This window comes from Physeter macrocephalus, chromosome 2 (genome assembly GCF_002837175.3).
Source record: "Physeter macrocephalus isolate SW-GA chromosome 2, ASM283717v5, whole genome shotgun sequence".
NCBI classification, from domain to species: domain Eukaryota; kingdom Metazoa; phylum Chordata; class Mammalia; order Artiodactyla; family Physeteridae; genus Physeter; species Physeter macrocephalus.
Window position 1 is genome coordinate 114,735,770 of NC_041215.1, and position 15,560 is coordinate 114,751,329.

Sequence of the window (15,560 nt, forward strand, 5' to 3'; positions counted from 1 at the left end):
AGGTAAACAGAGTATATGGTTAAACTGCTCTCGCGAATCACAGAAACTAGAGTGGTTTCTTACAAAATGAACAACAAAAAAACACTATGACCTTGCTGGTAGAGATGAAAATAAGGATGGAAAATATTTTTAAAACAAAAATACTTTCTGAATTTCTTAAAGACAGAAATAAATTCCAAAATGAAATTTAAAATCCCTATCTATGATGTCTTTCTAAACACCTTATAGCTATGGGTCATTCTTAGAGGAAGGGAAATTGCACATCTCTATAAAAAGTGGCTCAATGAATTACAGTTCTATAAATATATGTGAGGGCTATGTAATCCATAGGATAAGTTAATGAAAGTTTACTATTCACTCATACAATTCAAAATTTTTAATAAATGATAGCATAATGTAACATAACTAGATTTCCTTTATAGGGCTCTATTTATTGCACTGTGTCAATATCGAACAGATTATGTACTTTGGAAGGATGCTACTAAAAACACAAATGAACCATAATGTAGTTATCAGAAGGAATTAAATTTTATATTAAATGGAGAGCTTTTAGCATATTCTAAGTTATAGTTAGAAATAATAGCTCATCCAGTGCAGTAGAATGAAGATTTCAGCTAATAGTCCTAACTTTCAGGGACTCACCAAAAAACAGAGAACGGGAATCCAGAGAGTTCTGTCCTAGGACCACTTCTTGGATTAACACTTGTCAATCTCCCTTGACTATTTCATTTTATCCCCAAATGCTAATTTGTCATTTGGGTGCTGATGTTTCCTAGATATTTATCTATAGTATAAGGGTCTCTATCTCTCCAATTTAATATTTTATTCCATCCCCTAATTTATCTTCATCCACACTATACTATAAGTTCTATGAGAGGAAGAACCCTGTTTGATTCATTTGAACGCATGTGTCCAGTATCTAAAGCAATAACACTAGGTACACATTTATTAACTCTGACTTAGGGCCTTCTTTCTAAGCCTTAACTTATATTACTCCCATTGGAATGCCCTTCCACCTACCCACTTTGTGAGCCTCTGTTCATTTTCTCATGACTCAATCTAAGCATGTTTCTGATGAAATCTTTCCTGAATCCTTCAGAATTACCCATTCCTTTCTTTGCCCAGCACCCACGCTTACCATTAACACAAGACCATGCCTTCATTCTGATTCTGGCTTATTATTTCAGTCTTGGCAACTAAAAAATTTTGTATGTGCATATATATGTATATATGCACACACACTCATACATACAGTAATTATTTATTACACATCTGTAACCCTCTACAAGACCTCAAGATTGTTGAAACCAAGAATAATAGATTACTTGCCATTGTATCCTTGGGCTAAGACCATTTGCTGAATAAATGAATATATGTCACTATTAGAAATGATTATTTTCCAAAGGAACAAAGCATAAGATGCTATTAGTAAGTCAAAAACAAAAAGAAAACCTATTATAGTTATCATTAAACAAACATTAAAATTGAGATATGTGCATGAGTTAGTACAAAGTTTATATGAATTTTTAGAGATGCTTCTTAGGAGCCAATAATTACTTTTTTAAAGAAATAACTTATTTCTTGCTCCATGTATAAATCTTGGTCCTCCTTATTTTATTCTTTCCCAAATCTGTTCATTCTATTAACTTATTTTTTTTTTACTTCAGAATAGTTCCTAAAAATGTAGAATATCCAACAATATACACCATCATGCCCAAAGATTTATATGCTATTTTCATATTTCTAAGATTAAAATTGACTAAAGTCAATTTTTGATCATTCTGTTACCTCATAAGAGATTAAGAATGATAAAATAATAAAATATGTAATAATCAAGACAATTTTATGTTATTTATTTTAAAGACTGTCATAGTACTCATGCTATTTTTTGTTAAGCCAGTGAAATCTAGAGCAAACAAAGCAAGGAAAGAATAAGAAGAAAAACTGACATCTTAGATTGCCTTTTTAAATTTTCTCATATTATTCTGTTCTAACAGACCATTTAACCTATTTAACCTATTTCCCCTGTTTTAGAATTCAGCTCTTACTTTTCCTTTTCTACAACATCATTGAGTTTCTTGGCATTTCTAACTAAATCTACAAATCAGCTCATATACCATCAAGTTTTTATTTTTATTTTGAAGAATAAATTCTATCTGAAAATAATCAAGACAGGTTAGAATCTTGCAAGCAAATTTTAATAACTAATTCTCAGAAGCACTGCTATGAAGAGGTTGTTCTAGGATAGCTTGTATGTGTTCATTTCTTGAAACGGTAGTCCAAAATAGATTTTAAAAAAGTGCTAAGTTCTTTTTAGGTCTTCTCACTCGAGGCTTCAGATAAATTTTTACTATCTACTCTTGATAAACAAAGATGTCATAATTAAACACCATAGTTAATACAAGCTACATAACTTGTAGAATTAGAGTACTATCAACCAAACAATACTATATGGAAACACCTTGATATGGAAATTGCCTATATCAATACTAGTATGATAGTCATTTTAAAAGCAGATATCATGTCTCATAGTGTTATTTAAGTTTTGAGGTGGTACATTTTCTGAGGTTGTTATCACTTCTAGACATTTTTATTACATTCAAAGTATTTCAAAATGACTGTTTTTTACTTCTTATCTAAGTATGGAATGATTAAAATTATCATAGTTCTCTAATTTACTATCTACTAAATAGTTTACTGTATCAGTATTCAAAACATTATTTACGTCTTTATTTATATAAGACAGTCCTCCTGAGAAGTGTGTAAATAATATTGAAAATAAGATTGACTATATTCTAGGGATGCTATTATTTAAAATAATCTTATTAATTCTTTTATGAAGAATAAATTATTAGTTATACGAAACACTGCATCCTCATCTCACTTTGCCAAAGTCTCTTTGAAGTTCGGATTTTCCTATACCTGTTCCGGATGAAGCAAAACTTAAGAAACTGTAGGCATTAAGTACTAATAACAGGTTTAACAGAAAAAGGATAAATGAGAGCCCCAGAAACAAGTCTGTAAAAGGACTCGTCTCTGGGTAACTTCATATATGCACGTGTGCATTTATATGCATGCGTATATCAACTTATATAAGTACTTGTGATTTCCTACGACTCTAAATAATTTGTTGGTTTTCAAAAACAGATGTCATTTTTCTTCTAAAGTTAACAGTTTTACTCTCACTATGGTAATATGAAATAGTTTAAAATTTCCAAATTGACAGAATGGGGCAGAAAGGAGATTACTAGCTAAAGTTACCAATTCTTATCTGATTGGTCCTCTGATGCTCCTAGCCCACAGCCTAAAGTTTTCCTCTTGCCTGCCATTCAGAGAAAGACACACTTGCTATAAGTCATGTCCTACACCCTGACAGAATCTTCTATCAATCTTAGGGCAACAGTAACTGTTCTAAACTAGGGTGTCAATCATGATGCCATTGGTACTCTTTTTCTTTTCCTGGGTGTGCCTTGGCATCTCTTCTCTTCTACATGTCTACAGTCATGAACACTGCCAGGCAGGGCAGACGAACATAACCGTCAGGTACAAGAAGCTGGTCTGTCTTCATGCATTGTGACACCACTGCGCATTTACAAAGAAAGAAGAGAAAGAGGCAGCTTTACCCGCAGAAAAGAGAGGTCCCGGTTGTGCTCGATGCTGGTTATCTCCAGGTTGCCCATGACTACCTCACAGTTCTCATAGTATTTGCGCAAGGCTCGGTACTGCTGTTCCAGGTCAGAGAGAGAGCTCAACTTATTCTCCGTTCCTGCGCACACTGCCAAGACAAGAAGAAACATGGGAAGTTATGTAAACTTTATATGACATGCACCATGACAATATTTCACTCAACTCTCTTCCACAACAATCTACTCCAATTCCCTGAATTAAAATATTTTGAATGTTATTAAGACCCATAACCCAAACACTGATAAATATCGTCACTTTTATTTTTTCCAGCTTTACTGAATTATAATTGACATATAACATTACGTAAGTTTAAGGTGTACACACGCGGTTTTGATACACTTATATATTGCAAAATGATTACCACCATAGCATTAGCGAACATCACCATCATGTCACCTGATTACCATTGATGTGTGTGTGTGTGTGTGTGTGTGTGTGTGTGTGTGGTAAGAACATTTAAGATTTACTCTCCCAGCAACTTTCAAGTATATAATACAGTATTGTTAACTATAATCACCGTGTTATACCCAAATTTATTCATCGTATAACTGGAAATCAGTACTTTTTGACAAAAATCTCCTCATTTCCTCATCCCCAAGTCCCTGGTGACCACCATTCTTCTCTTTGTTTCTATGAGTTCAGCTTCTTTAGATTCCACATATAAGTGACATCATACATTTACATTCATAAAATGTAGGTACTAACCACAGAGAGTAAGAAAGCATGGGTTCCACAGAAACATATAGCAAGGAGATAAACTTAAAATAATCATATTTGCTGTGGGCATATAAAGCATGTAAATACATTTAATTTCACTCAAACAAGATTTTCCTTCAAATTTATAATTTACTCTATTGTCTACATATGGAAGTAAATAAAAATTGAAAGATGATAAAAGTAACAATTTTATTTAAAAAATACTTTTGTATTGCAAAGTAATCTGATCTTAGTCAGTAAGTTTTCTACAGAATTAAAACTTATGCTTTAAGCCCTCAAAAATGCTACCTTTTAAAATAAAAATATTAAACAACTTAGATTGAAACATTTATAAACATACACTACAAACAGAATATGTACTGAATTATAAACTTTTATCAATATCAACTGTGTCGTTGTGTATTCATTAGTGTTCTGAGGTAAAATAGACTGTTTGTTAATAAATGTTCTCAATCTGCCATCTTTGGGGGGTGGATTTTGAATGTTTATATATAAGCTCATGAGTATACACACAACTGTGTTTTTTAGGTTGTATGTGTATGTATCTTTCCTATCTTCCAGAAGTCAGAGTTTTAGTTATTACTTCTCATGGTTTGCATAGCTATTTGAACGATTTAATGCACCAACTCTACCATTTAATGCAGCAATTCTAATCTTCAATAGACTGAAAACACTCTATTATGAATCTTGTAATAAGTGTGTAAAATTTAAAAAAATGAATTGTGAATGAAACATCTGAGTACATTACATGGTATACACCAAACTTAAGATATATGCAGTAAACACTGAAGACACTAGAAAAAGAGCTTAGTAATGATGTCAAATATACATTCATGTGTCATCTCCACAGGAATGACAAAGAAGACATGAGGCTTGATGTGGTGCTCAAGGGGATAAGTTTCAATATAGAAAGGAAAAAAAATATAGATTGGTATATTCTAAATAATTAGGGCCACCAAAAAGCCTGTTTTTACCTATTGACACATCAAAAATAACAAAAATCTGGATCTAAAAGTCTTGAAGAATAACATAGACCTCTAACCATAGTGGAAGTTCATTATAAAAACAAAAATAAAACACAAACTCTTCTTGTCTGTATTTCTAAACCTCATCAAACAGTATATTTTCTAGAAATACTCTTTTATAGTAGAATTGTGTCCCTCTAAGAGATATATTGAAGTCCTAACCCCTGGCACCTGTGAATGTGACCTTGTTTGGAAATATGGTTTATGAAATTAAGGTAGAATGAGTATGTTAGAATAGGCTCTAACCCAATATATTCAATGTCCTTCTAAGAGGAAAACACCCTGTGAACATCAAGATGCACGAGGGGAAAGCCATGTGACCACAGAGGCAAAGATGGGAGTGATGCAGCTGCAAACCAAGGGATGCCAGCAACTGATGGCCAACACCAGAAGCTAGGAAGAGGCAAGGAAAGATTCTACCATGAGTCTCAGAGGGAGCTTGACCTTACTGACACCTTGATACTAGACTTTTAGCCTCCAGAACTGTGAAAGAATAAATTATTATTATTTTAAGCCACCTAGACTGCGGTATTTTGTTAAAGACGCCCTAGGATATACAATCTTCAGACTATTTCTACCTGAAATCTCACATTTAAAGGAACATTAAAAATCACTTCCATACTCCAGGGTTCGATTAGTTTATCACCTTGAAGTTACTCTCCCCATTCTCCCTTCTGAATGTCAGCGTCCTCATACACCATGCTGGAACTCATTTGTTGCCCTTGAGAATGTACATTTTGTAGTGATAAGGATGGATACAAAGACTTCTAGAATCCTCAATCCATTCTCTTCTTCCTTCACAGTAACAGACTGCACAATTTTAGCTGGGCTTGTGGCCACCCCAAATAAAGATTACATTTCTCTGCTCCTCTTGGAGGTAAACTTTGCAAGGGACTAAGTTCTAACATGTTGTATGACACTTTCCCAGAACTTTATTTAAAACATGGTTGGAGCCTAACTTTGACTCCTTTCTTCCCCACACCTTCCTCCAATCTGCTGCCTGAAATGGAGATGTGATTGTTAAAACGTGAACCGCCATCTTGGAACATAAGAATGAGGCACACACTCTAGAGACTGGCTGAGAAATGAGCTAAAGGAACCAGGATTTTCAAACAAACCTGTTTACATGTTTATGAATCATGTTTATTATCATTAACATCAAGATAATAGTGAATTTTGCTCTTGGATGCTAAAATATTATACATAGGAAGGATTAAATTCAAATTAAGTTATATGCTTCTGACCTTAAGTAATTTTAACTATTCTGTCTTGTTGTTTAACTGAATTTATTCCAATCGTAATAAAACTACCAAATCATTCTTGATCATCTGAAAATTTTACTGGTTCTGTGGAAGTTTCCCTTATGACTAAAACTAACAAACATTATGAAAAAAATAAACTTCTATTGATAAGTACAGTAATATTCAACATAAGCAGGAGAACAAGAAGCAATTCCTGCATATGATCCTTCTCCATCAAGATCAAAGTCCCACTTTTTTTTTTCAATAAACTGTAGAGACTCTAAAAAACACTCCTGATCCACAATCTTTATTTTTATTGCTCACAGCAGCTTTATAGCTTGTAAAATGTCTGCTGAGAAGAGGTACAATTATATGGGTTTATGAAATATAGATTTCAATTATTTTAAATTCCAAGGAGGACAAGCTCATATTTTAATGCAACTACCGATGGGGGTAATTAAGCATCGATTAAGAAACTTGCTCACCATTTCTAAAATGTATATAATGGCACATGGCAATTTATGTATCGTTTATGTTGTACAAGTTTCTTTCAGTCAGAAATAAAACCCACACTTTAATATCAATATATAAAAATCAATATGTAAACATCTAAATGAAAAGATTTCTAAAATATTTAGTGTATTCTGACCTTTTCTATAAAAGCTTAAACAAATTTTGGGAGAAAATCTGTCAATATAACTAATGCCTATGCATTTTTTCATGCTTCTCATTCTGCATATATGAAAAGAATATATAATATTAAATTGTTATTATTAATCATTATTACAATAATCTGTTATTTAAGAGACCTACAAAGGCTATAAACTCTTTGAAGACAGATGCAATATATTAATCATTATTTTGTATCTGATGAGCTGTATAGCACAGTGCTTTGCAAGAAAGTTTTTTTTTTTTTTTACATTTATAAATATCTTTTATTGCATGCATTTAGTTTCACACTTTTTGGGTAATTCAATTTTTCTGTGGAAAGCTTAAAGGAAATTTGAACAAAGTGAATAATTTAACTTTTACCAATAGGTGACTGCCCATTTCACAGAGGACTTCTCGCTGAATTCTGCCATTTCTCAACTGATGGGACTCAGCAGTGCTCTCTCGGTAAGTGGCCCATCTGTACTCATTTGCTGGTAGTCAAGGAGGGGGCGTGGTTTCCAGTCACGTGGTGAGGTGGCCTGCAGCTCCTTGAGGGCAGAGACCATGCCTTTCTAAAGTCTAGTGTATAGTAGGTGCCCCATAAAGTGAATGGGTGTGACTGAGTTAACTGATTAGCCACGCCTCTGAAAGACACTGAGTGTTTGCAGGAACTGGCAAAGAATGGGGACCCCTGAGATCCCAGAGAGGGGTAAGAGGACCCCTGTCCGGGAGGTTCCACATTGCAGAACCTTTGAGCAAGTATCTGCATTTCCCACTGGTTCTGCGCACACAGGAACTTAGCTGAGTTGTTAAGAATTAGGAGTGACCTGGATTCTAATCTGGTCTCCATCTTTTGGTTAACCGTGTACCCAGGGACAGATGACTCTCCCTCTCTAATCCTTAGCTACTTCATCTTTCAAATGGGGTAACAATACTGCCCTCGAAGGGTAGTAAGAACCAAATGAGTTATTTAATAATGCTAATTGCCATAAAAACAATTATAACTTGTATTCAGAAAATAACCCTCAATTCAGAAAAGTTCCCATGTTCAATAAATGATCAGCTGTATTTTTATATACCATATGAAAACAGAAAATTGGAATAAGTATATTTAAAAATATCTTTCAGTAACAACAAAAAATCATACAGTAAACAAATTCTAAATAATCAGAATACTCTATTCTCCAAACATTCTGATTTTTGGAGTTTTTACTATACATGGTTCCAGTTAGGAAATATTTTTGTCTCAGTGAGACTTTCCTTTATATTTATGTTTGAGTCAAGATATCTATAATGAGTATAATATTCCTCATAACTTTCATCTTGAAAGACGGACTTGATTTTAAAAGAACTAGTTTGGATAGATGCATAAAAATAATTTGTGTTTCTCTTCATGAAGCCTTCACTGAATGCCTCGCAACTTCCATCTGTCAATCGATCTTACAATCAGGCAATGTATACAAGACAATGCTTAAACCATCAAGTTTCATTGATTTCACAAAGCTGTTTATCAGACAGAATTGAAAAATCTTTTTCACCAGCCAAAACAAGTTTAACAAAATTCAGCCCCCTTTGCCAACACTATTATAAAGTCCTTAAACTATAAGCTTACAATAATCAAGCTTCAGAAATCCCAAATTTACATGTACTCCCTAGAGTTTTCATTTCAACTGTAACTCCAGGAGTAAAGCTATATGTGAGGCCTTAATAAAATCACCAATTATTCTATTTGGTATTGATTCCATCACAAATGCAGCAATAGTTGCAAACATGGGCTTTTTAGTCTTAAGATTTACATCCAACAGTGAGTGAACTACATGATCTTCATTCAGTAAAAAATTAAGACTATAATTAGGAGTTTGTAGCAATATAAAAAGGTTGGTTAACAAAATTATTCATTTTTTCATGGGGCAAATATATTAGAAGCACAAAGAAGAAACATTAGCAATATCCATATTAATACTAAAAATCAATTATTGCCTCCACGCTTAAGGCTGTGGAAACCAGCAGTCCATTTGCTTACTCAAGATGAAAAGAGGGAAAAATAATTAAATCAAAATATTGCCTGACTTTCAAATCAAAGGCGTATGTGAGATATTAAGAAATGAATAATTACCTAGCATCTACCATTGACCTAGTAGCATGAAAAAATGTATATTGATTAAAATGCCCAAGGTCTTTTGTAAGGGCTCATGAAGTTGTACATGGCATATAGTAAGGAAAGCAGCAAGCAGTATATGTAAGTTATGCATATATTGTGTATGCACCATTCAGGGACTGCCTGCATAAAAAATATTTGGTAACCTGATAAAAGTTCTTTAATTTTTTAAATCTGATTTAACACTAAGTACTTTCTCTTTCAGAAATGTTACCATAATAAATATGCTTTAGTTTAATGTACATTGTTGGGCATTTAAAAATCTTTTAAAAATATAAAATAATTAAAGAGAATATCAGAAGTAGCATACATTTTCAGTGACTATTGAGTGCTATTATAGTTACACAAAGAAGTTTTGCAGCTCTATGTTCAACATACATACTGAAATGGGGCCAAATTTGGTACTTCCTCTACTATAGACATTTAATCCAAGCCACCAAGGCTATATCTACCCTGGACTTTGAAAGCAGCCTCTTTACTAACTTCTTACTTTCCCTACTTGCCCCTGTTAATTCTTTGCACAGAGGCCAGAGTGATCTTTTTAAAAACATGAATCATTCACATCACTCCATCACTGAAAACAACCCTTGGCTTCTAATCACATTTATTATAAAATACAAACTTCTTACCATAGCCTGTAAGAACGTATATTCAGATCTTTGCTCAAATGTCACTCTTTCAGAAAAGCCTTCTCTGAATATCTTATCTACAATAGATACCAGGTTCCCATTCATCATGCTCTGTCTTCTTTGCCTTCTTTATTTTTGTTTTACTGCTATCTGAAATTATATTATACACTTGCTTGTTTACTTGTTTATTATATGTCTCTACATTAGAATGCAAGCTCTGTCATCAGAGGCCCTTTCTCTGCTCAACACCTAAAGAGAAGACACATAGCAGACTGTCAGTCAATACCTATTGAATAAATGAAATGGACCTTGGAGAAATAATTAAGCCAGTATCAAATGCTGGTCCTTCTATTTTTAAGAGCTGAATGAACTTGAGCAAGTCACTTCGTTATTTGGAGTTATGTGGAATGAGCACTGGGCAAGGGCAGTGAAGGTCAGGATGCCATTGCTCCAACATTTTCTAGCTGTGTAAATTGGGACAATTATTTTCTTCTCATTGCATCCAATTTCCTCTTTTCTTTATGCTTCCTTACAGCTCGAAAATTCTGTGATTGAATTTATTTCTAAAATACTTATTTAAAACCTACTCTACACTGCTGGGAATGTAAATTGGTACAGCCACTATGGAGAACAGTATGTAGGTTCCTTAAGAAACTAAAAACAGAGCTAACATATGAACTAGCAATCTCAGTCCTGGGCATATAGCCAGAGAAAAAAATGGTCTGAAAGGATACAGGCACCCCAGTGTCCACTGCAGTGCTGTTTTCAATAGTCAAGACATGGAAGCAGCCTAAATGTCCATTGACAGAATGACTGGATAAAGAAGATGTGGTACATATATACAATGGAATATTACTCAGTCATTAAAAATGAAATAATGCCATTTGCAGCAACATGGATGGACCTGGAGATGATCATACTAAATGAAGTCAGATAGAGAAAGACAAATATCATATGACATCACTTATATGTGGAATCTAAGAAAAAAATGATGCAAATGAACTTATTTACCAAACAGAAACAGACTCACAGACTTAGAGAACAAACATAGTTATCGGGGGGAAGGGTGGGGGACGAGGGATCAATTGGGAGTTTGGGATTGACATGTACACACTGCTATATTTAAAATAGATAAACAAGGACCTACTGTATAGCACAGGGAATGCTGCTCAATATTCTATAATAACCTAAATGGGAAAAGAATTTGAAAAAGAATAGATACATGTATAACTGAATCATTTTGCTATACACCTGAAGCTAACACAACATTGCTAATCAACTGTGCTCCAATATAAAATAAAAATTTTTTAAAATGATAAAAAATAAAATAAAATAAAACCTACTCTACACTAAGTAATGAGTTGCATTCAGCGGGTGCTTTTGAGGAGGTCACACTGTGGCAACATCATATAAAGTTATAAAGTTAAACACTTATCAAATTATCCAGCAATCCCATTTATCAGTACATCCCTAGATAAATGAAAATTATGTTCACATAAAAATATGTACCTGAGTGTTTATCGGAACTCCACTCAAATTCACCAAAAATTGGAAACAACCCAAATGTCCTTCAATGGCTGAATGCTAACAAACTATGGTATATCTATTTCATGAATATCTAGTCAGCAATAAAAATGAACAGATGATTGCTATATCAACATGGAAAATTCCCAAAGGCATTATGCTGACTGAAAGAAGCAGGCTCAAAAGACTACATACTATAAGATTCCATTGGTATGACATTTTGGAGAAAGACAAAACTATAAAGGATGGAGAACAAATCAGTGGTTGCCAGAAGATGGGTATCTGAGAGAGAGGGTTTGACTGAAAGATCATGAGGGGAATTTAGGAGATGGCAGAATTCTTCTGCATACTGACTGTGGTGGTGATTACATAGTATACATGGATTAAAACTCAGAGAACTGTACACCAAAAAAAGTCAGCTTTACTGTATGTAAATTAAAACACACACACACTCAAGTTGGCTTGTATGTTTAACAGAGTTAAAAATGCCCCTTTATATAAATCATAAAACATTCTTAATATATTTGTTCTTAGGCATTTTATGCTTGTCATCTTTGAATAATTTTAGTTACATTTTTGAATTGCTTATTATTATTACATATTTTTAAAATACTTGATGACTCTGGTATTTTTTTTCCCCCTCAAAACTTGGCTACATTGCTAAATCCTTGTAATTTTTAATTAGTTTTCTTCATTGAGGTTCTTGATTTATCTAGTCTTCAATCATGTTATTTTATTTTGTTTCTTTGGCTGGTACTACTTAGACTTTCTAGGATAATTTTTTTCAATTAATAAGCATAGTTGTCAATTCTATCTCTGTTCTGATCTTTACAGAAATGTTTTCCTTGGCTCGGCATATATTTTTTTACGTTATATGTTCCAGGGTCTGGCTTTACCAGGTTTTTGTTTCAGATTTGAATGTTGAAAGTTTCTATTTTTTGCTATCAATTAATGCTAATTAAATTTGCACTAATTTTGAAGTTATTAATGAGTTCCAAATACTGAACCATTCTTATATTCCTGGAATGAACCACACTTAGTAATCATGTATTATAACATTAGTATACTTCTAGATTTATTTTTATTTGTACTGCTATTTTAATATTAAAAAATATCTATCAATGATTTAGAAATACTTGTACCAGATGTCATCACACACAAAGTGATAAATAATGGAAGTGGGTTTATATTTTATAAAATTTGCACTCTATATAATTAACTCTAAAAGTATTAAAGAAAAAAATTACCATCAAGTAGGAAATTTGGTTTATAATTTACATTACATAAAACTGTAAATAAAATATGTTCAATTTAAAAACCAGTATCTTTTTTAAAAAAATAAGTGACCCTATAGTGTATTCTCTGAATCTTTATCTTCTACCACTCTTTTATTGACTCCCAAAGTGACAAAACAGGAATCTGCTGAAATCAACTAAATCACTTTCTAAAGGATTCTTGAGCCAAATGAAAAGGGCATTTGGCATCATAGACCTTCACTAATAGAGTTGTAGCTAGGGAAGACATAGGCATTCTATAATACAGGCTGATGAAAGGCAAGTCCATAGACTATATATACTGCTATGTGCTGCTCCATCTAAAATTTAATTGAGCTGTATTTTACCTCTATTATTTACTTACAACAGTCCCTAAATGCCCTCAAAGATGCTTAAACTGCTAAATTATATTGCAAAGGGAAAACAGCTCATCATTGAAGACTACCAAAAAATGATAGATGTAAATATCGCACATGATTATCTCCTGTTCATCAATGATATGTTTTGTGAGTGGTCTACTCTAAACTAGTCTTCCCAATATAATAGGTTATACTTGTATTGTTTATTTAGTATTTCAAAGATAAGCTTAGTAAAATTAAAATAATTAAAAATTATTTTAAATGCATTATATGGGTCATCAAAAACTGACTTGTAACTGCTTGAATATAAATTTTAGTTCCTGTTCTTTATTGTTTTTCTGCCTTTACATATTTTATATTTTTCTTAAATTATATCTCAAAAAATTCCTATGTTGAAAGCTGAAAAACATAATAGAAAGACTTTACAGATTTAGAAATTACATTTCTGTCATCTATTCTTAGATGAAATAATATTCCCCTTACCACTATCTTGTGATAATTCCCTCCCTGCCCTTTTTGTCATTCTTCACACCCCCTTCCCTTTCCCCACACAGAGTCCTTCTTATTTACTTTGTAGTATTTCCTTTTCTGTGGAAGTGCTAGGTCCTTAACTTTAATGTAGGTACTGGACCTGACAAGCAATTAAAGCAAACAATTTCCACTCATCAAGACTTGCCAAATTAGTCATCTGCCATCTGCCCCATCATCTGGTTCTCCTTGAGGTCGTGCTGTGAATCTGGATGCACTCGCTCAGATTAAGAGGGACAGTGCCAAACTCCAACCTGGTAAAATGCCAGTGGGGGCTAAGTACGTAAACATTAGCAACCATCTTTCTTCCCTAGATTATCATGCTTTCAACCACCACTTTGCATGTAATAAAGACCAGTCTGTTTGTAATGGCTTATCACTGTGAGACCTTTACCATTCACTGTAATTAAAGTGGCAGTCTGTGGGATTTTTTTTCCACTTAGAAGTATTTTTAAAAAGGTGGACATCACTTGTGAGAAACAATTTTCTGGGAGGGCTGTAACAGTAGTAAATGATATTACTAATATACCCAGTAGCAACTACATCTGAAGAAACACCACACCTTACAAATATTTTATTCAGTCAGCCAGGTTTGTGCATATCTCTGCCTAGGTCCTCATTCACTTGTCAAAGAGGGCAAAGAGTAACTGTTCTGACACAGACAAGATAGACATATTTTTGATAACTAAAATATATTCCATTTAAGCCTGATGACTTAATTAGTCTGTGATTGAACATGTGGGTTTTTAATTTTTTTCTTTCATTTTATTTATTTCAGGTATTTGTTACCACAGTTTTGAGATATTACCCAGACATTACACTACTAATATTACTAGCAACTTCCCTACTCATTCCATGATCTCATGGGTTAGTTAACAGGGTATCAGATACTACATGGACAGTCATTTAATTTGGAATGTTTTCCCATGAAAGTTTCACTAATCTTTGGATTTAAAGATCTGATATCCTTTGAGATCCTATTTTCATTTCCTTTGGATAATTTACCCCAAAGTAGGATTGCTGGATCACATGGTAGTTTTACTATTAAGTTTTTGAGAGATTTCCATATTGTTTTCTGAAACAGAGTCTTGGTTACCAAGGTCTCAGGGGTGAGAGAAATGGGGAGATGTTGATAAAATGATACAAATCTCCAGTTATAAAATGAATACATTCTGGGGATCTAATGTACAGCATGATGATTATAAGTAACAATACTCTATTACATACTTGACAGTTCCTAAGAGAATAGACCTTCAATGTTCTCACCACAAAAAGAAATTATAATCATGTGATGTGATGGTGGTGCTAGCTAACATTATAGTGGTAATCACTTTGCAGTATATAAGTGTATAAAAGTCACACGTTGTACACCTTAAATTTATCCAATATTATATGCCATTATATCTCAATAGAGTTGGAAAAATAAAATAAAAGTTTTTAAAAAGATCTGATATCCTTTTTGGAGGCTTTATTATAATGAAGCAGCAGTTAAAAATCTTTAATAAGAAATTGAATGTAAAAGGTCAACTTTCTAATGGAATATGCATCATTCAATATAACATCTGAAAACCAAGGTGATGTTTAACAACTTTTTAATTATTATTGGACATGACTTTAGAAATGTCTTTTACATTTAAGAGAAATACTTAAAAATATATATAAGGGGGCTTCCCTGGTGGCGCAGTGGTTAAGAATCCACCTGCCAATGCAGGGGACACAGGTTCGAGCCCTGGTCTGGGAAGATCCCACATGCCGCGGAGCAACTAA

The 15,560-nt window shown here is 33.3% G+C and overlaps 1 protein-coding gene across 4 annotated transcripts in view; it reads right to left on the bottom strand.

The window, feature by feature from the left end:
- ERBB4 (erb-b2 receptor tyrosine kinase 4) overlaps positions 1 to 15,560 on the bottom strand; it is a 1,129,074-nt gene that overhangs the window by 691,426 nt on the left and 422,088 nt on the right. For all 4 annotated transcript variants that reach the window (XM_055089875.1, XM_024124587.3, XM_028481564.2 and 1 more), the window contains exon 2: positions 3,624 to 3,775. In XM_055089875.1, coding sequence (XP_054945850.1) covers positions 3,624 to 3,775 — 152 coding nt within the window. The remainder of the gene's footprint in view (positions 1 to 3,623; positions 3,776 to 15,560) is intronic.